Source organism: Protopterus annectens, chromosome 2.part1 (genome assembly GCF_019279795.1).
Source record: "Protopterus annectens isolate FY-2018-M chromosome 2.part1, PAN1.0, whole genome shotgun sequence".
Lineage (NCBI taxonomy): Eukaryota > Metazoa > Chordata > Ceratodontiformes > Protopteridae > Protopterus > Protopterus annectens.
This window is the reverse complement of record NC_056729.1, coordinates 653,101,600-653,126,088: the sequence shown is the minus strand read 5'-3', so window position 1 is coordinate 653,126,088 and position 24,489 is coordinate 653,101,600. Positions and strand designations below refer to the sequence as shown.

General features: G+C 38.7%; 1 protein-coding gene across 1 annotated transcript in view; it reads left to right on the top strand.

Moving 5' to 3' along the window:
- The window catches only part of ADCY3 (adenylate cyclase 3), a 2,166,879-nt gene that overhangs the window by 2,125,019 nt on the left and 17,371 nt on the right, over window positions 1–24,489 (top strand). The window contains exon 19 of the mRNA XM_044062394.1: window positions 6,657–6,781. Within this exon, the coding sequence (XP_043918329.1) occupies window positions 6,657–6,781 (125 nt within the window). The remainder of the gene's footprint in view (window positions 1–6,656; window positions 6,782–24,489) is intronic.

The following is a 24,489-nucleotide window of genomic DNA, read 5'->3' as shown; positions in this document are numbered from 1 at the left end:
AAGTGAAGTTTGTGTTTTTTGGTTTTTTTTGATGGTTTCGCTTCAGAAGTTCGAGTTTCCGAAACTCGAGCTTTTGGTTTCGGTTATTTGCAGTTTGAGATTTTGGCAATTCGATCTTCTGAAGTGAATCCGTTGTCACACATTAAATATTTCCATCTCCAGTTGGGTGCTGGCTTTTTGTGACTGTTCATTTTATTTTGAGCATTGGCACCTGCCGTCCTTGCAGAATTTTAGGATGGGGTTGTTTCAGAGAGAGAGAGAGAGAGAGAACAAGTTGAGTCAAAGCAAGAAGTGCACACAAGACAATATTAAACAAAAGACAATTAGTCATACATAAGAAATTTCAGATTACGTAGAGGCAAACACTGTTATACGCTAGTAAGCATAGTAACTGTTGCTAGAGTCATAGAATACTTGTAGAAAACTAGCAGATGTTCTTCAGTCTTAGTGAAACTAATGATCTAGGCAAGTTTACATTATGCATTTATAGCATATACAGGAACATTATTTACAAAACAAAACAAAAAAGAGAGAAAGGGATGATTGTAGTAGGAAGTATTGGAGGAGGGAGAATGGGTGGGATAGTAGTGACTTAAAGATGAATGAGAACATTGATGGGAAGTTATTAACATAATTCTTATTTGATTTACATAGCAAGATGATTTTTTTGTATTCAGCATTTATTATTCAGGTGTAAGCTTTTAAAAATCAGCATCTCATTTTTTTTTTAAAACAAGAAACATCTAAATGATTGTGTATGACATAGGCAATCTTACATTTATATAAATGAAAATAAAACATACCGACACAATTTCATTTGCAAACATTATACATTACAAGCCATGCTGACACAACTGTAGCTGCAAAAATGATACATCACTTATAATATGAGCAGTCATTGTCAGTCAAATATTACATAGCTCATTCAAATCCTGCTTTCTTTTAAACCTCTTTCTTCCTCTGCATGTATTGATCCCACAATTCCCATTTTTTCTATGTAATTTGTTCCTACCATTTTCTAAAGATCCCACTTCCAGTTGTTTTATCATTGTTACTGTCTTCACTACTTCTAGTAAAGTTGATTTAGACTTTGACTTCCATTTTCTACTAATTGCGTTTTTGACAGCCATCATAATTCGACTCAGCAAGGCCTTACTATGTGTAGGCAATTCCAATTCTGTATCGTAGCTCAAAAAATCATTTCCTTAGTTACACCAGTTTGCTCACCCAGTATCTCCGACAGAGCAGTCGGCAGGGAAAATTTAAAGTCTGCCAATTCATTACACTTCCAGAAAATATATTCCCAGTTACCTTTTCTTCCCCCATCACACCTCCAACATTTTCTGTCTACCTGAGGAAAAATTCTTTAGAGTCTACTTGGGGTATAAAAATGCCTGTGTAAACACTTCCAAGCAAAGATCCTAAATCTTCTAGACTTTGTTGCATATTTGGGAGACATACATATAGCCTCCATTATTTCTTGGTGAATTTCGTATCCAATCTCTCTCTTACAATCCTGTCTAACCTGCTCGGATTGATTCTTATAATTATCCTGCAATATTTTATATACTCTACTAATTATTCCTTTCTTAACAGCAACGTCTGTTCTAGATTCTACTAAAAACTCTACCAGTGCTGGTCTTTCATTTAGGATCCCTATTATTTCTTTCTCTTTGCCTATACTCTGCTATGAGTCTTTGATTAGGGAAGGCAGTCTCTGTCTTGCAGTCCAAATAAGTTATTGGCATCTTCCCATGCTATTACTTTTCCCTCTGTAGTTATTTGCTCCCAATACCATGTTTTTTTGGCAGTTTTCTCCAATAAAGTCCAGCCCCCTCTTCTGTATTGTCTGTATCCCTAAATGCAGTCATCCCTATTGGCAGAATCTCCACTCCCATTTTGGCTTAAGTCTTAGAATACTTTCTGCTACTTTACAAATATAATATTCTGTATGATTATTGTTATTCTCCTTAAAGGTCTGCATCCAAAATACCAGTCTCTCCTTGTTTCTTAAGTTCCCCCCATTTCATCATCATCTCTTTCTAGTTTGAATTATAGTTTTCTGCTTGTGTTTATGTATAGTAGCCTTAACAGTGTTGCTCTGAAATACCCCTTCAGATTGGGTAATCCCAGTCCCCACTGTTCTATTAAAATAATAAGCTTATCCCACTTGATTCTTTCCATCTTCCCCTCCCAGATAAAATCCTTCAGCTCTTTATTAATCGCTATCCACAACTTCTCCTCTGGTTGATAAAAATATGCCTGACCTGTGTGTAAGACTGAAAACATTTTAACTGCTTGTATCTTACTATTGATATCCATATAACAGAGCTTCCATTTTCTCAGTTTCTGTATTACCTTTTGCTTAATCACTTCTCACATATTCTTATCTGCCACACCGGAATCATATTTAATCCATACTCGTAAATATTTCATTTTATCATGACCCCATAAGTATAGATATTGTTGAATCAGTTCGTGTGTGGGTACATAATCTACCATTATTGCCTTTGATTTAGCTTCATTAATTTTGTATCCCGAAAAGATTTGAAACTGTCTCGATATATTCACAACACTGTAATATCCCTTTCTGGTATTCTCAGGTATAAAATAATATCATCTGCAAACAGAGCCAACTTTTCTTGACTACCATGCCAATTATATTCTTGAATTTCTGAGTCCCTTATTTTCTTTGCCAGTGATTCTAAATATAATGCAAATAACAAAGGGGAGAGAGGACACCCTTGCCTTGTTCCTCTGCATAAGCAGAAATTGTCAGAGAGGACCCCATCCAGTTTAATTTTTGCTTTTGATCCCTCATGTGCCCTCCTTATCAACCTTAGAATTTTATCAGGGAATGCAAATTCTTCCATTGCTCTGCTCACAAAATCCCAGCTTATTCTGTCAAATGCTTTCTTTACATTAATACACATTAAGAACAGTGGTATTTTCTTACATTCTGCTTCCCTCTGGATCATCAGTGTTCCGTTAATGTTGTCAAATGTTTGCCTCCCCTCCACAAACCCACATTGATCAATACCTATCATTTCTGGCATAACTTTTGACATTCTTTTAGCCATTATAGACATAAACACGTTATAATCATGGTTTAGTATTGAAGTGGGCTTATATGAAGCTGGATCTGATGGATTTTTACCCTCTAAGTGTTACAGCTACCACCACTTTCTTGCAGGATGTTGGTACTTCTCATCCTTTTAAAATACCATCAAACAAAACCTTCCAGATCTTTATCAGTTTTTCCCTCCTAGCTTCCAAACTTCCACATGAGTACTATCTATTCCTAGGAACTTAACCTTGGCATATTTAATTCTTCCATAAACATTTCCATTTGTACTTTTTCTTGATTTCCATATTTCTCTCTTCTTATCTTCCTTGTTATAGGTTGCCTAAACTTGGTGACAACCCTTTTCTACTTTCTGTTGCCTGAGTCATTGTGCTAAAAGTTTTTGTGAGGTATAGTTATTATCAAAAAATGGTTGCTTAACAGCAATCTTTCTAAATTCATGCATATTATTGAGGTAATCCCTTATTTTCTCTTTAGCATTCTACAGTAGCTTCTCTTCTTGTTCTGTGAAATTCCTCCTATTTTGCAGTACTTTGATTTGTCAGTGCCTCAAAATAATTCTTGTTACTTCTTAACGATATCTCCCTTTCTTTTATTTGCACCCTATTTGTAAATTCCATTTTAATTTTATTCCACTCCCTAGCTGTATTTTCAGAATAAATTTCTGTCTTCTCTAATAGCTCTTTATAATTTCCACTACCCACTCCTTAAATTTCTCTCTTTTTAACTGATAGGTGTGAAGGCGCCGCTGTTTCATTTTTTATTTCATTACATTGTGTTTTATTTTAGTTATTATTGGCTCATGATCTGAAATCGTTAGTAAGTGTGTATGAAGGCCTACAGTTAAATGCACCTGTTCATGTGAAATGCAGTTTCTTTCTAGCCTAGCCCAGTTTTGTATCTTGGGGAATAAAATATGTAAATCACTCTGAACTCCTAGTATTGAATTCACATTTTCCATGCCAAATGTTTTCATAAATTTCTTTACAAATCTACCCTCCTTTGTTATATTTTTCCTTCTGGGCTTCCCAGTCACATCTTCACTGTGCAAATCAAATTCCAGTCACCATGTATAAATAATATTCCTTGCTGAAAGCGGATTATCTATTCCAGAATTTTCTTAAACTCCAGTATAGCAGTTTTCAGTGGAATTTAAGTGTATGCCATTGTAATCCTCCTCCGTTGCCGGTAGCTCCTTAATACTATAAATCTACTATTATTGTCTTTTTTTATCCTCTTCTGTCACTACTGGATCTCCTCTTGCAATTAATGTAAGTATTCCTCTCTTCCTTTGCCCCAGGTATTCTGCTGAAAAAACATCCTGAAAACCTTTCTTTATTAAATTCACATGTTCAGTTCTTTCCAAGTGTGTCTCCTGTAGCATAGCTATTTGCACTCTACATTTTTAAAATAGTTCCCTACTCTTTCTTTTTTGTATTTATCTGGAAGACCATTAACATTTAAAGACATTACAGAAAGCATCAAATTCTTGAAATATTATTATTCCCCGCTTTCACTTAAAACTAGTTACTAGATTAAGCTAATGGGCTTAACCCAGTTATTCCCCTAGTCAAGAATGAGAAAAAACACACTAACTTTTCTTTTATCATGTTCTTTTAACCAGATCTTTTGTATTGCATTGCAGTGCCTACATTTCTTAAAACTGAACAAGGAGAAAGAGAGAAGGGAAAAAGAAAAGAAAAACAGGAGTACCTATTTATATTAGCATCCCCATTACACTTAAAATAATTGAAAACACTTTATAATATCCAAAGAAAATCATCCAGTATTAAAATAACTTTTTCCCTTCTCCTCCTATCTCCTGAGACTTTTTCCCAACATTAATGACATGAAGTAGGGCATATGTTTTGGAGTCCCCTACAACTTTAACAAAGTCCAAACAAGTCTAATGTTTCCAGATTGTATTGGTCTATTCCTGTTCATTTCCAGCTCCCAAACAGTGTCTCTGCTTCATTTCCAATGTACTGTCAATTCTTCTAGTCAACTCTTGTGCTTTTTCCCTCTCTTAAGCATTTTCTGTTGAAACACAGGAAAAAGTCTAAATGGCACAGTCTCTCTGTGGTCATTACAAGAAGAGCAAGAAGCAGGCTCTCCTTCTGTTAACCATCTCACTTTTTGTTGGACAAACTTTTGTATTTCTTCCATAGCATGTACTTAATCAAAAAATGATTTTGTTCCTCTGGGGAAAGATACTTTGAAGATAGCTGGGTGCGACAGTTTGAATCTCATGCCTGCTTCTCGACATTCCCGGAGTAATGGAATAAATTTACTCCTCCTCTGCCTGGTATACAATGAGTAGTCATTATCCACAATCACTCTGCCGTCTCCCACTTTTAGTACTTTATACTTCTGCCACAGTTTTGTCAGAATCAACTCCTTCTGCTGGTAAGATTGCCTCTTTACTATTAAAGGTCTAGGTTGTTTTCTAATAGCCAGGTTTGGAGCAAACACATGATGTGCCCTTTCAGTTAACAATTCCTGTTGTGGAATACCAGTCCAGTTGCTTATTTGTGCTATCATAAGGTTAATGCAGTCTATTCCTTCCAGCATCCTGAGTACAGCAGAAAATGTCAGGTTTTCCCTATGTCCTCAGTCCTCTAATTCTACTATTTTTTAAACATCTGTTCTTGTGCAGTCTCTTATTCAGCCAGCATTTACTTAATTTCATCCTCTGAGTTTTGCAGTTTTATCACCTTGTCTGAATATCTCTTTACAGCTTCTTCCATTTTTCCGGCATTTTGTTGTTTGAGTTGATATACTCCATCAGTGTTTCATTTGTTTTCATCAGGTGTGTGTGCAGTTATCTTATACTTTCCTGTAGGTAGCTGGAAGTAATGTCTGGTGCTTGCACTGCTTTTTGCTGAACAGCTGCAGTGCTTTTCCCACTCATTGTTTTTTCATTGCATTTTGTAGCTGATTTTCCTTCAGGTCCTCTGTATTTTTTCTTCCTGGCATCCAGGCAGTGCACTTACTAGCCAGTTACTAAAATTTACCCAGAATTCTAGGTCCACTGGCATTCTCGTCTAAGTTTCTGTTTTCATAATGGGAGAGCTAGAATTAAGCAGTTACTCAATGTGCTGCCATCTAAATCAACCTTCGTCATCATCTAATGTTATAAAAGTTTAAGATATCTGAACAAATTTGCCAAATGTAGCAGGACACAGAAAGTGAGCATGCATTTTAACTTTTAGAACTACTCCGTCTACTGTATAAAAATAAATTATGTTATACTGTCAGTTGCATTGTATATTATCCTTCTTTCTTGTCACTGTAGTAATTTAACTGCTGCTTAGGTTTACTATTCAGTGTGTAATAGAAATGTAGTAACCATGATAAAGGATGACCACAATTTTATCAGTTATAAGCCATTTACTGTTTGTGTCTTGCACAGATGGAGCTGAAACGTTAGCCATGAATGACTTACAGCTCATCTCACTTAAATCGATTATATTCTGTATGCATTATGAAAAGTATTAATAACATACTTTCTTGCAAGATTCAGTAAGACATTGGTAGACTAAATCTCTCTCTCTTCTTACTGTTGTTTTAGGACTGAATAAAGGTGGTGTGCTAGCGGGAGTGATCGGTGCTCGAAAACCACACTATGACATCTGGGGAAATACAGTAAATGTGGCCAGTCGTATGGAGTCCACAGGTGTTATGGGGAATATACAGGTAATGTGTTAGAGATGACAGTATAACAATAACAGGAATTACCTTCTGTATAAATTGTCTTCTGACTACCTTGGTGACAGACCTACTGACTAAGTCACAGCAGCTGTAATATCACTTTTAAAGCCACTACCAGGCATATTAATATGGGGAAGCCTGCAGTGTACAAGGTCCATGTTTAATCAGTCAGCACTGGTGTCACACTGAATTTCCTTGCATCAGACTGTGGTTGATGTCAGACTGCCTCTTCAGGCTACATATTATCATGAGGGCAGAGAATGGGCTTTCATTTTGTACATTATGAGCTGTCCTTTAATTGCCTTTGACCTAAGGGAGTTTGACCTAAGGGAGTATAAAAAGTTGTACACTCACTGCCTCTGAATAAGAGACTGACTTACTTTATTAATGTGTTTGAATAACTTAAATGACAGCCTTGTACCAATAATCCTGCTCAGTCTAATCATAGTTAGCCAACTAGCCTTTCCACCCATTCCATTTCTACATTTTCCTTCTCTTCCTCCAACCTCATTTCCTGTCTGCTCTAACCACTCTAAATTCTCATCTCCCTGTCTATTCCTTCATATCTCCTTCCTCTCAGTATCTAAATTGTATACATTGTACTTTTGTATATATTTACTAATGCAATCCTGCATTACATTAGAGTTGTAGCACTGTCAGTAGCTATTACTACATTCTCTGGAAGATACTTTGTGCTGCAAATACCATTGCTTTTGTGACTGCATTCCTTTCTAATTTTGTATTTTTTGACTCCCCAGGGTTGAGTCTGAAAATAGTCTATTTGCATCAATAGTCCACTCTGTATATCAAATAGGTAATAAATAAATAAATAGTATACAGTTATCTGTCTACACCTTACAACTGAGTGAAGCCTCCAAACATATATGGATTTGCATCCTGCTGATGCTTCTAATCATCAAATATTGCCTGGTCATATTTGCATTAATAATTCCCAAACCATGCAACATACAAAGTATTAAAATATTTCGCTTTAAAGCTTACATAATGGCAAACACAACTGTATTGATATTTGACCTCTGTCTAGTGCAGGTAAAGAGATATTAATTGTGGTTCATATAATATTTATTGATATTGTCATAAATGCCATGTTTTTCTAAATATCTCATCGTCCATGTAGGACAGCAGACCTCCTTAGCCTCATATGAAATCTCTCATTTGGATGAACAAAACCCCAATGACAGTATGTATTTTGAGTGATTGTTGAGATATTGTAAATTAATTACAAAATGTTACAAACTCAGTAGTTACAGTGTTTACTTTGACTTATAAAATCCAGTTTAAGACCTAGAATCTAAACAAATGCTGCTACTTTAAAAATAGTTTGTGCTGAAAAGTTTACCAGTTAAATTTCTTTAGTAACCCAGTTGGCTCCAGAGATATAAAGTTTGTTTTGAAATGAGAGGACATACTTTGATTCTATCAAAAAGCTTAGCCTCTGCCCAGTGGAAGTTACAATACAAACTTCCAGAGCCCCAGTTGTGAGAATGAGTTAAGAGAGTTCCACTGACTGTGGATCCATCCTCATTATTAATACATTAAGTACCCAACAGGAAACAGTGCAGTTGTGAAATATTCATTGCTGTCCATTGCTTGGAAGAGCTTTTAGGTTTGATCTGGTGCTGGAAATTATGCCAGTTTGACACTTTTAAGCAGAATCCTCAATGGATATACAGGTGAATGTCAAACTGTCAGACATAGAAATTATTCAAAATTCAAACATATACAACAGGCTTCTGAATATATTTCTTCTGGAACAGATTCTGAAACTTATAGTTACAGAACTTCTAGAACAAAAAAGAGATTATTCCTTTAACTGAACCAGCATCAGTTTTATAGTACAGCTGTCTGAGCTTTTGTTAATGCTAGATGGAGTGATTTTGTACCATGCATCTATCTAGGAAGAATACAGGATGCATATTTTTCCTCATGCTGACCCAAAAGACTTTCCAAAAAAAATGCCAACATGAGAAAAAAATGATGTGCTCAATTTGGGTGTTTGGCTGTATAACACATATGCTAGAGGTTCAGTAACTGTGTGTGTGTGTGTGTATGTGTTTGGACACATACATGCTTGTAAATTAAGATGGTAGAGTTAGCAGTCCATGGCAATGTTTCCTTTGGTGATATTAAGCCCCATTTTACTGATGTTTGTGTATATAACATTGTAGTTAGCAGTGTTTTTAACAAGAAACATCTTTATTAAGTTATCATGTAAGACATAGGCCATGTTACATTTATATAAATGAAAATAAGCCATAGTGACACAATATCAGTTGCAAACATTATACATTCCAAACAGTGCCAGCACAACTATAGCTGCAAACATAGATAATTTTTAACATCTCCAGTCATTCATTACAAATCCTACATTCTTTTAAATCTTGTTTCTCCTCTACATATATTGATCCCACATTTACCATTTGTTCTTATGTAATTTGCTCCTACCCTTTTCTAAAGATCCCAGATCTAGTTGTTTTATCTCTGTTACTATCTTCGCTACTTCTAGAAAAGTTGGTTTAGACTTTAATTTCCATTTTCTAGTAGTTGCTTTTTTGGCAGCCATCATAATTAGAGTAAGCAAGGCCTTGCTATGTCTAGGTAATTCCAATTCTGTAACATAGCTAAAAAAATAATTTCCATAGTTACTCCAATCTGCTCACCCAGCATCTCCAACAGAGCAGTCAGTGGGGAATCTTTAAAGTCTTCCAGCTCAGAAAATATGTTCCCAATTACCTCTTTCTTTCCCATAACACCTCCAATATTTGCTGTCGACCTGAGGAAAAATTCTTTGAAGCCTGCATGGGTTATAACACTTCCAGGCAAAGATCCTAAATCTTGTAGATTTTTTTTGCATATTTGGGAGACATACATATATCTCCCCAATTGTATCTTTGTGAATTGGTTATCTACTCTCTCTTCCCAGTTCTTCCTAAACTCTTCTGATTGATTCTTATAGTTATCATGTAGTATTTTATATGATGTACTAATTATTCCTTTTTTAATGGCAACTTCCATTGTAGATTCTACTAAAACTCTACCAGTGCTGGTCTTTCATTAGGACCCCCCTGTTTCTTCCTCTTTGCCTATACTCTGATATCAATCCTTGATATGGAAGGCAATCTCTAGCCTGCAGTCCAAATAAGTTCTTGGCATCTTTCCATTCTATTTCCTTATCCCTCTCTAGTTATTTGCTCCCAGTACCTTGGTTCCTTTGCCAATTTTCTCCAATATATTCCCGCCCCCTCTTGCCTATTGTCTCTATCCTTAATTGCAGTCATCCCAATCTGCAGAATTTCATTTCTTCATTTCTGTGTTGGCTTAGTTCTTAGAAGACCTTCTGCTATTTTTTGAGTATAATATTCTGTATGATTATTGTTCTTCTCCTTAAAGGTCTGCATCCGAAATCCCAGTCTCTCCCCGTTACTTGACCTTCCCCCTGTTTCTTCATCATGTCTTTCCACTTTGAATTATAGTTTTCTGCTTGTGCTATGTATAGGAGACTTAACTGTGTTGTTCTGAAATACCCCTTCAAATTGGGTAATCCTAATCTGCCCTGTTGTATTGGAAAATAAGCTTATCCCACTTGACACTTGCCGTCTTCCCCTCCCAGATAAAATCGTTCAGCTCTTTATTAATTGCTGTCCAAAATTTCTTCTCTGGATGATAAAAATATGCCTGACCAGTGTATTAGACAAAAGAGACTAAAAACATTTTAACTGCTTGTATCTTTCTATCAATTTCCATATAACAGAGCTTCCATTTTCTCAGTTTTTGTATTATCTTTTGTTTAGTCTCTTCCCACATATCCTTAGCTGCCACACTTTTATCATTTTTAATCCATACTCCTAAATACTTCATTTTATCATTTCCCCCATAAATATGGATATTGCTGAACCAATTCATATGTGGGTACATAATTTACCACTATTGCTTTTGTTTTAGCTTCATTAATTTTGTGTCCCAAAAAGGTCTGAAACTGTCTCAGTATATTCCACAGCACTGTAATATACTTTTCTTTTTTGTCAGGTATAAAATAATGTCATCAGCAAATAGAGACAGCTTTTCTTGAATATCCTTGAATTTTCGAGTCCCTTATTTTCTTTGCCAGTGGTTCTAAATGTAATGCGAAAAAGGGGAGAGGACACCCCTTCCTGGCTCCACTGCTCAAGCAGAGATTATCAGAGAGGACCCTACCCACTTTAATTTTTGCCTCCAATCCTTCATATATCCTCTTAACCTTATAATTTTATCAGGGAATGCAGATGCTTCTATTGCTCTGCTCATAAAATCCCAGCTTACTCTATCAAATGCTTTCTCGTCATCAAGACCCACCAGCAGCAGTGGTATTTTTTTACTTTCTGCTTCCTTCTGGATCATCAGTGTTCTGTTTATGTTGTCAAATGTTTACCTCCCCTCCACAAAACCACATTGATCCATATCTATCAATTTTGGCATCACTTTTGCCATTCATTTAGCCATTATAGACATAAACACTTTATTATCACGGTTTAGTATTGAAATGGGCCTGTATGAAGCTGGAGCTGATGGATCTTTATCCTCTTTAGGTATTACAGCTACTATTGTTTTTTTCCAGGATGTTGGTGTTTCTACTCCTCTTAAAATAATGTTAAACAAAACCTTCCAGATTGTTATCAGTTTTTTCCCTCCTGGCTTCCAAACTTCCACAGGAATACCATCTCTTCCTGGGGACATTCCTGTAGATTGGTTATACATAACCATTTTATCTCATCTCCTCCTATTCTAACTGTTAGTAATTGAGCCTCCTTTCTCTCCAGCCTCGGCATATTTAATTCTTCCATAAACATTTCCATTTGTACCTTTTCTTTTTTTCCATATTTCTCTACTTTATACAGACTTTCATTTTCATAGAATTTCAAAAATGTTTCTAATACTTCTAAAAGATCTCTTGTTATCTTCCTTGATATGGGCTCCTTAAGGTTGGTGACAGCCCTTTTATTTTTGGTTTAACTTCATAAGTGCGTTATGCACTTACTTGGGCGAATCCACTATGTGCAAAAGGAGGTTTCCAAATTGGCAATACCTCGAACAAAAATTGTCCGAATGTGCAATGAGCGAATGCACACTGGCATTCGCTCATTGCAGGTTCGACATTGTGGGTGCAGAGTGCACTATAGCGGGGATTGGGAAATGAACCCTTACCCCACTATAGTGCGATCTCAGAGTTAGTATATTAAAGTAGGGGTGGGGGTGCAGGGGGGCTTACCCCCTGCATTATGATGTGTCTTCAACATTACAGTTAAAAAATAAGCGAATCTGCTGTTCGATTTGCTGATTTTTGAATTACGGAGACTTTCTCATTTTAAAATTTGTGCTTTTGGTTCACACAAAAGCGCGATCGATATTGTCCTTTCCGACAATATGAAGGTAAACCTTTATTTTCTGTTGCCTATGCTTACATTTTTTTGTGCTCTAGAGTTATCAAAAAACAGATGCTTAACAGCAATCTTTCTAAACTCATGCATGTTATTGAGGTACAGTAATCTCTTATTTTCTGTTTAGCATTCTGTAGTTGCTCCTCTTCTTGTTCTATGAAATACAATACTTTATCTGTCAGTCCCTCTAAATAATTCTTGCTCCTTCTTAACCATATCTCCCTTTTATTTTATTTGCCCCCTATGTTTAAATTCTGCTTTAATTTTATCCCAGTCCCTAGCTCTATTTTTAGAAGAAGTTTCTGTCTTCTCTAATAGCTCCTGAATAATTTCCACTACACATTCTTTAAATTCCTCCATTTTCAACAGATTGGTAGGAAAATTCCAATGTCTCATTTTTAGTTCATTACCCTGTGTTTTATTTTAGTTATTATTGGTGCATGATCTGAAATAGTAATTGGGTGCATATCAAGACCTTCAGTTAAATGCATGTGTTCCTGTGAAATTTAAAGTCTGTCTAACCTAGCCCAGTTTTTGTATCTTGGGGAATAATACATAAATTCAGTCCAAATTCATTGTACTGCATTCACATCTTCTGTGCCAAATATTTTCATAAATTTCTTAAAAAATCTATCTGCTTCTGTTATATTAGCCTTTCCGGGCCACCCAGAAAGGATACTCACTGTTGGATATCAAATTTCATTCCCCATCTATAAGTAATATTCCTTGCTGAAAGCTGATTATTTCTCCCAGAATTTTCTTTAGCTCCATTATAGCAATTTTCAGTGGAATATAAATACATACCAGTGTAATCTTTCTCCCTTGTCAGTAAACCCTTAGTACTACCAATCTACCATTATTGTCTTTTTTTTCCTCGTCTATTACTATTGGAGATACTGTTGCAATTAATATAAGTACTCTCTTCCTTTGCCCCAGATATTCCTCTGAGTATTGAATAACCTGAAAAGGCCTGCTGAATCTAGCTTTGTTTGTATGCTTGTTGTTTGTTTGCTTGTTATTTCCCTGAAACGCTAATTCCACCTAAAACGCGGCTTTTCAGCACTTCTGTGGATCCCTAGTGATATCTGCATTGCTTACTGTACTTATTTCCTTGTTTCACTTGAAAGAAAGTTACTGTTTGTTGTTTTTGCATTTAAGTTACCTGTAACACATTGCATTTAAGTTACCTCGCACTTGCTCACTAAAGCAATTATATAAGTCAGCACTAAAAAATTAAAAGCACTACACCCTCACAAACTCCCCTTGAGTACCTTGTTCCCCATTGGCCCTTTTTTCAATTATAAAGGAATTCCCAATACTATTCTAGCATGTCCAATGGTCAGTTGTCAATCTCCTCTCCGGTCCAGCTGGTGAATCTGGGAATCTTGAGGCAATGTTACAACTGCCGCATGTACACAGACAACCCTCTCCTCCTCCCAACAAATTCCAACACATGTGAGAGATGCAACCATATATCCAAACTGGAGGCTAAGTTCTCTCAACTCAGTACTGGCGTAACCAGTCAGGAGGAGAAGGAAACCACACTCACTACGATTCCAGTCTCACATAGACCTACCACGACAGCAAACCAAACACATAAACACACAAAAACATACTCGGAGACTCTAAATAAAAATCTGCCTAAGCAGTAGAGACCTCCAAAGCAGACACCCAAGCAATCACTACCCCAAAACAAAACACGTGCAACACATAGCTCACAAAGCCAGTGTGCCGAACAGTCACAGCCCTTAAGGCTAAACAACACACCTGATACACTTGTAATAGGTGACTCTATTGTCAGGCACACTGGCGTCCCGCTCACCAGGCTGAACAAGGAGAAGGTCACGGTGAGCTGCCTGTCGGGCGCTAGGATCCACCACATAACACAAGCACTCAGGTCACTCCAAGGCAAGTACAAATATGACTCGGTCATTGTCCATGCTGGTGTGAATGACCTGAGACGCACCTCCCTGGACTACATGAAAAGAGACATAGAGGAGCTCTCTGAGCATGTAGCCCAGGCCGGTATGACCCTGACCTTGAGTAGCATCGTACCCTCACCAAGAATGATGCCACAATATGAAGACAAGATGATCAATTTCAACAATTGGCTTAAGTATTGGTGTCATTCAAAGGGGATCCAATGCCTGTCAGCCTGGGATGACATGCTCGACAAGCCACGATGCTTCGCTAGGGATGGCTTGCACCTGTCACCCCTGGGCTTTCGGATATTGGCAAAGGCTCTTGCTTCCCCCATAGTGCCTTTTTTAGGCAAGGCTCAAAAGACAAACCCACCTCCATAGGTATCACAAGGGATAAGAAACTAAGAGTAATGCTACTCAACGCCAGAAGTCTAAATCTCAAGATGCACACACTCGAAACTCTCCTTAGCATGGAGAACATTGATATCTGTGCAGTAACAGAAACCTGGTTCAAGGCTCCTGAGAGCACCCCAGCACTACCAGGTTATACCTCATATCATGCTTTTCGGCCCCAAAACTTGGACCCAACCACAAAAGGAGGGGGAGTATCAATATTCGTCAAAGATACCCACACCTCCAGGTTGGTGGCACAGCACGAAGCATCAGAGACTATCCATGTGCAACTAACAGTGGGTAAACTGCCTTCCAGTTTATAGCCTGCTACAGACCACTCTCCCAAACCCAGGAACCCCACTCGGCCTTCCTGAGAAGACTGGAAAATATGAAGGTCTCTCCAAACACCATTATATTGGGTGACTTCAACTACCCAAACTTAGACTGGGAGCATTACTCTAGCTCCAACACCCTAGCCCAAAGGTTCCTAGAATTTATAAACTCAAATGCTATGGAACAACTTGTTACCAGTCCCACAAGAGGGGAAAACATACTGGACCTGATCATCACCAACATGGGGACTCTATGCTCCAGACCAGAAGTGTATCCCTCACTGGTAAGATCAGACCATAAACTAATCTCACTGGATATTCACATCCCGACCCCACCCCCTACCCAGAAAACCACAGTAAAAAACTTCTCTAAAGCAAATTTCACATTCCTCAAAACTGAGGTGGAATCCTTCAAAGCCCCCGAGCCTGTGGAAAATACGGCCCAGACCGCAGAATCCTTTATAAACGCATTCTATGAACACCTTCAGGAATGCATGGATCATGCATTCCCAAATAAAACCAAGACCCAATCCTCCAAAGGCAGACGTCCTGTCTGGTGGACCCCAGCCATAAACAAACTATACAATAGAAGGAGGAAGGTACTACGTGATAGAGCAAAATCCCAAAAAGGGAAGGCATCTCTGATCAGTATTAGCAAAAAACTACGGGCACTCATAAAATCGTCTAAGACCAGCTTCGAGAGAAAAATTGCACAGGACACTAAGGATCATCACAAGGCTTTCTTTAGTTATGTTAGGAACCTGGGTGGGAATTCCCAGATATGCTCAGAATTACTCCAAAATGACAAAAAATACATCGAACCCACAGACATTGCCAACATCCGAGCTGACAGGTTCAGTGCAAACTTCTCCCCCCCTCCCCACCAAAAGGGCAAATATCTATCCCAGCAGAGTGCTGCTCCCCTGACATCTCAGATGCTCAGGTAAGAGCCGCCCTCTCCAATGCAAAAAACACAGCATCAATGGGACCAGGCGGTGTCCCGGGCTGCGTCCTACATGAACTCCAAGAAGAGCTAAACCCAAACATAAAACTACTGTTCAATCTCAGCCTTACTACAGGATATGTTCCCAAAGAGTGGCATACAGCAACAGTGGTCCCTCTCCACAAAGGTGGTGCCTTAAAGATATTGGGGACCTACAGACACTGGATCCTACCCAGTTTGGCTTTGTTAAGGGCAGATCCTGCCTCTTAAACCTGGTCAATTTCTTTGAAACAGTCACCAATGCCATTGACGAGGGGAAGGTGGTCCACACAGCCTACCTGGACCTCGCAAAAGCCTTCGATAAAATACCCCACTCTGGCATTATAGATAAGCTCACCAGCTTAAATATAAACCCCTATGTCACTAGATGGGTTGCAAACTGGCTCAAGGACAGAACCCACATGGTTAGAATTGCTGGAGCCATGTCAGACTCCAAACCAGTTACAAGTGGCATCCCACAAGGCTCAGTCCTGGGACCTCTCTTGTTCAGTATATATTTCTCGGTGGTACAGGCCAACACGGAAGGACTGTGGCTGACCAAGTTCGCAGATGACTGCAAACTGGGCGCCATAATCGACTCTCCAGCTGACACAAGCATCCTCCAAAAGGACCTCATAGAAACAGACAACTGGTGCCAGAGCCATGGCCTCAAGCTAAATGCCAAAAAGTGTATAGTCATCCCTTTGGCAAAACAAAGTGCCCACAAATTACCACATAGGTGGTAATCCATTAAGTACAGAAGAAGTAATTAGGGACCTGGGGACCAAAGTTGATAGCAATCTCTCATTTGACAACCACGTGGCCAAAGTGGTTAGAAAAACATTTTATATAGCCCACCTAATCATGAAGGGATTCACATCTAGATCAGGGGAGGTCATCGTGCCTCTTTACTCATCCCTCATCAGGCCCATAATTGAGTACAATGCCCCTTTAGGGATGTACCTTACCAGACACCTGCAGCAACTGGAAAGACCCCAAAAGTACCTCACCAAGAGGATCAAAGGGCTCAAACAGATGCCATATGCTGCCCGGTTAAAGAAACTCCAGCTCTACTCAGTGGCTTACCCCCTGCTCAGAGGCGATCTGTGCCTGACGTAATAAAGCCATGTCCAACCCGGAATTAATGGACATGCTGCACCTCAGAAAATCCAAATCCCATTGAGCTACGCGCTCGAGAGACTTGAACCTCAGCACTGAAATAAATAGGACATGCTGGAGGGACAGATTCATAACCCAGAGGCTCCCTTCACTCTGGAATAAAATCCCAGTCCAGGTTAGGCAGAGTCCCTCATTGACTCTCTTCAAGAGGAATCTTGATGAGTGGATGGGAGATCGTAAGTTTACCCCGGGTATCACTTCTGTGTCACTGTTAGACAGAGGCACAGTATACTAACCTCGAAAAAGGGTATAGCAAAATTAATTTAAAATGGGTGGCGAAAGCCAAACACACCCTGGCTAGGCTTATAAATGCCCTAGGGCAGATAGCCTAGTATGAACCTATGAACCTATGAAAACCTTTCTTTATCAAATTCACATATTCATTTCTTTCTAACTGTGTCTCCTGTAGCATAGCTATTTGCACTCTGCATTATTTAATATAGTTCACTACTCTTTCTTTTTTCTATTTATTCGTGAGACCATTAACATTTAAAGACATTAAAGAAAAAAAATCATATTCTTGAGGGATTGTAATTCCCACCTTTTATGCATAACAACTTATTTGTTAAACTTCTAGTTACAGCTTTTGTGTTACATGCATGTACTGTTTGGCAGGTTAATCTTTTATACAGTTGTTTCTTGTCATCTCCACTTGAGCCTATGTCACATCTTACAAACTTTTTGTTTTATTGAAAATGCTCAAATAAAAATACACACACACACACACACACACACACACACACACACACACACACACACACACACACACAATACCCCCTAAAACCATAACTTAATAACACACAAAACTATGTACATCTTCAGATACTGAAGTTTTACCCCCTTAATATGAACAAAAGTTTCAAACTGACAGCTACACACACATACACTCAAGCTAAACAGAAAGAAAGATTATCCATGCTAAGATACACAGTAGAGACTGTGATTCTATTAAGTGTCGCCCTGTGTTGCCTTATCTTTATAGCTCTCCCAGCTGAGAAAAACTCTTGAATCCTTTCAGAAAACATTTTCTCCAAGCAATCTGCTATTGACATGAGAACCAGATACAGGACTGTTTACTAGGAAAAAAGATCTTATAAATGTCAGTATTCTTTTTCATTTACTTGCTTTCTGTTAAAACCTGTTATTATATAAAGTTAATGTCCTTAACCCAGTCATTCCTCTATGCAAGAATGAGAAAAAGCACACTACATTCCTTAAAACTGAACAAGGAGGAAGAGAGGTGAAGGGAGAAAGAAACAAAATGAATAAACAGAAGCACCTATTTACAGTAGTAACCCCATTATACTTAAAAATAACTGAAGAAACTACTTTCATGCAGAAGAAATTGTGGACTATGTAAATAATACTGTTAAGAAAAAAAAAATCTTAGTTAACTATCTCCCTCCTTTTCCCCTCTCCTGAGTATTTTCCTGAACATTAATGACATGAAGTAGGGCATATGCTTTAGAGCCCCCTACAAGTTTAACAGAGCCTAAACAAGTCCAATATTTCTTCTTCTGTCCTGGTTCACAAATATAATTATTGCTTTGTAATCCCACATTTGTCAATTTCCAAGTTACTGATTTTAGTCTCCAAACGTTAATTACATGAAGTACAGCATATGCTCTAGAGTCCCCTACAAGTTTAACAAAGTCCAAGAAATTCCAATATTTCCAGGTTTTCATGTTCTGTTCTTGTATTTCTGCTCATCTCCATCTCCCAAACCCAGTCTCTGCGTCATTTCCAGTGCACTCTTGATTCTTCCAGTCAACTCCTGTGCTTTTTTTACCCCTCTCTCAAGCATTTTTCATTGAAACACTGGGAAAGGTTTCACTAGCACAGTCTCTCTGTGGTCTTTGTTACCAGAAGAACAAGAAGCAGAATCTCCTTCTGTTTCACAGCTCAGTTTTTGTTGGACAAACTTTTGTATTTCTCCCTTAGTATGTACTTCATCAAAAATGTTTTTGTTCCTCCAGGGAAAACATGTTTTGAAGATAGCTGGGTACAACAATTTGAATCTCACGCCTGGTTCTCAACATTACCTATGTAATGGAATAAATGTATTCCTCTTCTGCCAGGTGTACAATGTGTAGTCTTCATCCACAAACACTCTGCTGTCTCCCACTTCTAGTACTTTGTCCTTCTGCCACAGTTTTGTCAGAATCAATTCCTTCTGCTGGTAAGATTGCATTTTTACAATTTTTACAATTAAAGGTCTAGGTTGTTTTCTCATAGCCAGGTTTGGAGCATACACACAATGTGCCCTTTCTTTTAACAATTCTTGTGGTGGAATACCAGTCCAGTTGCTTATTTGTGCTTTCATGAAATTAATACAGTCTGTTCCTTCCAGCTTTTCAGGTACAGCAATAACTCTCATGTTTTCTGTACACGCTCTGTCCTCTAATTCTATTACTTTTTGAAATGTCTCTTGTTGTGCAGTCTTTTCTTCATTTTGACCTCAGGTTTTGCAATTTTATCATCTCATTTGAGTATCTGTTTAAAGCTTCTTCAATTTTTTTCCAGCCTTTTATTGTTTGAGTTGATATACTTCATCAGTGTTTCATTTATTTTAGTCAGGTCTGAATGCAGTTGCTTTATACATTCCTCAAGGTTGCTAGATGTCATGTCTGGAGCTTGCACTTCGTTTTGCTTCACAACTACATTACTTTTCCCAGTCTGTGTTTTTTCATCACTTTTTGCAGCTGATTTTCCTTTAGGTCCTCTGTATTTCTTGTTTCCTGGCATCCAGGCAGTGCACTTACTAGTTAGTTATTGAAATTTACTCAGAAATCTAGGTCCACTGGCTTTCTCTGCTAAGTTTCTGTTTTCATACTGGGAGAACGAGAATTAAGCTGTTACTCAATGTGCAGCCATCTTGGAAGAAGACTGTAGTCTGCAGTATTTTGACTTTTCATGGGTGCGCAGTGCCAGAGATAGTGTGCACAAGTATGCTTATTATCTTTTAGTCAGTGCATTTTTGTTTTGCTGCCATCAGTAATCCACTGTTTGTGGTCTGTCTGCCATTTTCACTGTTGCGTGATCATGGAGTTAATACATAGAAGTAAGAGTGGTATGTGGCTTTGCCCTCTCTCAAGTTGTTTGCTTCAGACAAGGATAGTAGGGCTATAGAATTTGAATGAGCTATGTAATGGTTGACCTACAATGACTGGATAAATTAAAAGTGATGTAGAATATTTGCAGCTACAGTTGTGTCAGCACGGTTTGTAATGTATAATGTTTGCAATTGAGATTGTGTCACTATGATTTATTTATTTATATAAATCTAAGATTGCCTATGTCATACATGATAATTTAATAAAGATGTTTCTTGCTTAGAAAAAAAAGGATAGCAGAGCCATGGAGAAGCTTAGAAGAAAGGTTTATACTGCTGCCACTTTATCTTTTACGGCCATTAACTACCAGACTCATATGACCAGGTATGTCTTTGTCAGGTTTCTCAAGTAATTTCCGACCTTCCTTACTCTGAGGGGAAGGCTTCTGCTCTTTCCCTTTTGGGTTCCATCTCTCACGTTGCCCACCAGTCTATTAAATGCAGCTACAATACAGCTGATGCTTCCTCCAGGGCTGCAGCATTTAGTTCTGTTATGAGGAGTTACTTCTGGCTTCGCCTGATGACATTAAGGCCAAACTATTGCATGCTCCTTTGGATAATAAAAATCTTTTTGGTGCTGCTGCTGCTGAACTTTTTAAGTCTCTCCAAGATATAAAGCCTTGTAGGACTTGAAACATATTTTTGTTTCTCCTATTCCAAATGTCATAGGAATTACCACTCTAATTCTCTTTTTGTTCACAGAGACAGTCTCATCCTCTGCCCAAAGGTAAGAAGGGTTCCATACATGTGCCTCCTGCTATGTCTACTTCTCAGAAACCTTCTTTTCAGAATAAGCCAGGTTCCATTTGACAGTTTGCTCCCCCTTTCCCTTGGCCAGGTTCCCTTATCCCTCCATCTTTCCCTGTCTCTTCCAACGTGACCACGGATCACAACAAATTCTTGGGATCTCTTCATTATCTGCTAGGAATATTTCATGGTCTGGAAATTCCTTCCTCGCTTTTTGAGCATCTCTCAACCTCCTCGGGAATGTCTTTCTCTTTTCCAGCAGTGCTTCATTCTGTTTTGATCCAGAGCACCATTCAAGTTGTACCTCCTGCCCAGGTGGAGGATGGGTTTTTATTACAGGATAATTTGGGCTCCCAGAAGGGGAGGGCACTTGCAGACCAATTCTGGACCCTTCCCAGCTCAATACCTTTCTCAGGATTCCTTACTTTTGAATGTTGTCTCTTCAGGCCTTGTTTCCTGTTCTACTTCCCCAGGTCTTTCTGGTTTCTCTGGATTTCAAGAATGCCTACATTCATATTCCCATCCACCCCTTTTTCAGGAAAATGTTACATTTCTCTGTTTCTTCCTTGCATTTTCAGTTCTTTGCTTCACCATTTGGCCTCTCTACTGCGCAAAGGATATTCACCGTATGCGTCACTCCTGTCACTGGCTTTTGCAGGATGAGAGAGGTTCAGATCTTTCCTTATCTGAACGACCTGCTCATTCAAGCTTCCTCCCCTGATGATCCCTATTGCTGAGTCTGGGGTTCACCATAAACTTTCAAAAGTCATCTCTGACTCCTTCTCAGGATCATGTTTTCATTGGTTGCAGGATCTGAACCATGCCCATGCTGGCATCTCTGCCTGCCCCCAAGTCTCTGTCTCTTATTGCCATTTTCCATTCTCTTCTTTCCTGCTGCTAGCTTCAGTCATGGCTAGAGACTTTCTCAGGATCCCTGGGTTCATGGCTTCTGCCATTCCCCATACTCCCTGTGGCCAGGCTCCATATGAGAAAGTTTCAGTGGTACCTCAATTCATTGTGGCTTTAAAACTGTCACCCCCTGGACTTCCCGGTCCCCTTCCTTCCATTATTCAAACTATAGTTTCAGTGATGGATTCATCAACTTTCTCTCAACCTTTTCTGACTCCAGTCCTGATTCGAGAGCTCTTTACAGATGCCTCAAACAGGGGATGGGGGGCTTCCTTCAACTCCCTCAAGGTTTAGGGTCTCTGGCCTCTTCTTCAGAGGCTGGACCATGTCAATATAAAGGAGACAATGGCTGTGTTTCTAGCTATTCAAGCTTTTCATTCCCCTCATTTTTTTAACACCTTTATTGAATTATCACTTGTGACACAGGCAAATTTGCATTTATATAAAAGTAATCAAACTGTATTAACAAGTTCATGTTTACAAACAGTATACTTCACATATATTGCTATATATCATATAACCTAAGCAACATTACATAAGTTATTCAATTCCTGCCCCATTTTTATTAAACAAGAAGCATCTTTATCAAACCATCCCGTATGACATAGGTAGTCATATATTTATATAAATGAAAACAAATCACACCTAATTATGGTGGCTACCAAAAAAGCAATTACTACAAAATGGAAATCAAAATCTTTCATTCCCTCTTTAATCCTGGATCCCTCAAAGTTTTCACATTCAACACCACAGTGATGTGGTATGTCAACAAGCAAGGTGGTACAAGGTCCTACTTTTTTTGCAAACTAGCTGTTTAGGTCTGGGATCTAGCTGTTCAGTATCAAGTGACTCTTCAACTGTTTACTTTTCCTTGGAGCACAATCTAGCGGCAGACTCTTTGATCAGGTCCAGCACACAAGCTCACGGATGGATGCTTCACAGAGATTCATTCCTGGATATTGCCCATCAGTGGGGTATTCCTCAGGTAGATCTTTCTGCCTGCCCTGTGAACAGACAACTTCCTCTGTTCTGTTCCAGAGTCCCAAGTCCTCTGCCTTGGAAAGTGAACACCCTGTCTTTTCCTTGGAAGGGGATATTTCTGTATGCCACCCCTCCACTTCCTCTGTTATGATGAGTCTTGCACAAGATCAGGCAGGACTTTCCCAAAATCTTGTTAGTGACATTGGTTCCCCCTTCTTTCTTACTTAGCCAGGGCCAATCACCACAAGTTACCTCACCAGGTGAACCTTCTCACACAGAACAAGGGATCTCTTATCCATCCTCACTTATCCACTCTTCAGCTGACACTGTGGGTGATAGAGTTTTGATCCCTTTTAGGTACCTCTTTTCTGAGGATGTGCTTTGGGTCCTACAGGAGGTCAGAAAGCCCACTACCAGGAAATCATATTTGTCCAAATGAAAGAGATTTTCTGTCTGATACCTCTCTCTCACTGTCAGGATCCCTTGTCTATGGAGGTTTCTCTGGTTCTCTCTTATTTGTGTGACCTGCCATGCCAGGTTGATATATTCTTCAGTTAAAGCTCACAAGGCAGCAATTTCTGCTTGTCTGCCCTTGACGCCTCCTCTGGCCTCTAGATTTGAGGTCAAGCCATTTCTTAAAGGCCTCCTTCATATCAGGCCTCCCAAGAAGCCTATTCTGGCTTTATGGGACCTCAGTTTTGTACTTGAAAAATTGACTCAGTCTCCTTTTGAGCCTGCTACTTCAGCTTCCTTACAACATTGTTCTTGGAAAACTGTTCTTTAGGCTCCCACTTCAGCCAATAGGGTGGCTGAGCTTTAAGATCTCATAGCTGTTCCTCATTTCTTAGTTTTCCACTGAGACAGGATGTCTGTTGATACTTGTGACAAAGGGAGATACTGCCAGCACAGCTATCCGGAATTTTGTAAATGGTTATGTGTCATTTGTGATGTGAGTGTCAACATGCTTCATGTAAGATGCTTGTGCTACAAATGTATTAGAACTGTATGTTATGTGTATATCAAACTGCTGGTACAGAAGTGTGTTTTGAAAAGGGTTTGTAAAGTACTGACCTTAAAGATGTGTCTACAGTGTACCCTACCAGAAATTAACAGAAATGTACATATACTATTGTCAAATGTATATATTTTAACAGTGGAAACTGGAATGCAGAAGGTTAACTTCAGAAAAATAGCTGAAATTAAAATACTTTATGGCCACGCAATAAAAAGATGTTATCTTTCAGTTTCAGTGCAGCAAAGGACACAATGTCTGTGCTGAGAAGTTTTATGTACTGAATTGGAAGTGTTTTATTGATGTTCTTCATGTTGCACTGTTGCAGTCATTACATTTGGGTAATCTGCTGGCAGGTTGCCCTCAGTTGGCCTGATTAACAAAGTCTTGGGTCCTGCGTCGGTTGCTGTCCCTTCTTCCATGACGTCAGGGGTATAAAACATGCAGCCGATGCCATTACATCAGTCTTTCTTGCCGTGCAGTGCCCGAAGCAGAAGCAGTTCGCAAGTGCCGGTCGGCCGACTCCTGAAATTTTCGTTTTCGAGTTTCAGATCCGAAGTCTTCAACTAAAAAGCTAAGTACCCCGTTGGGGAAACTTTTTCTTGCTCCTTACCGATGTCAGTAAAAGTTAATAATTGCATTACTTGTGGGAAGTAAATACCTCATAAGGATTTTCATTTGTACTGTAT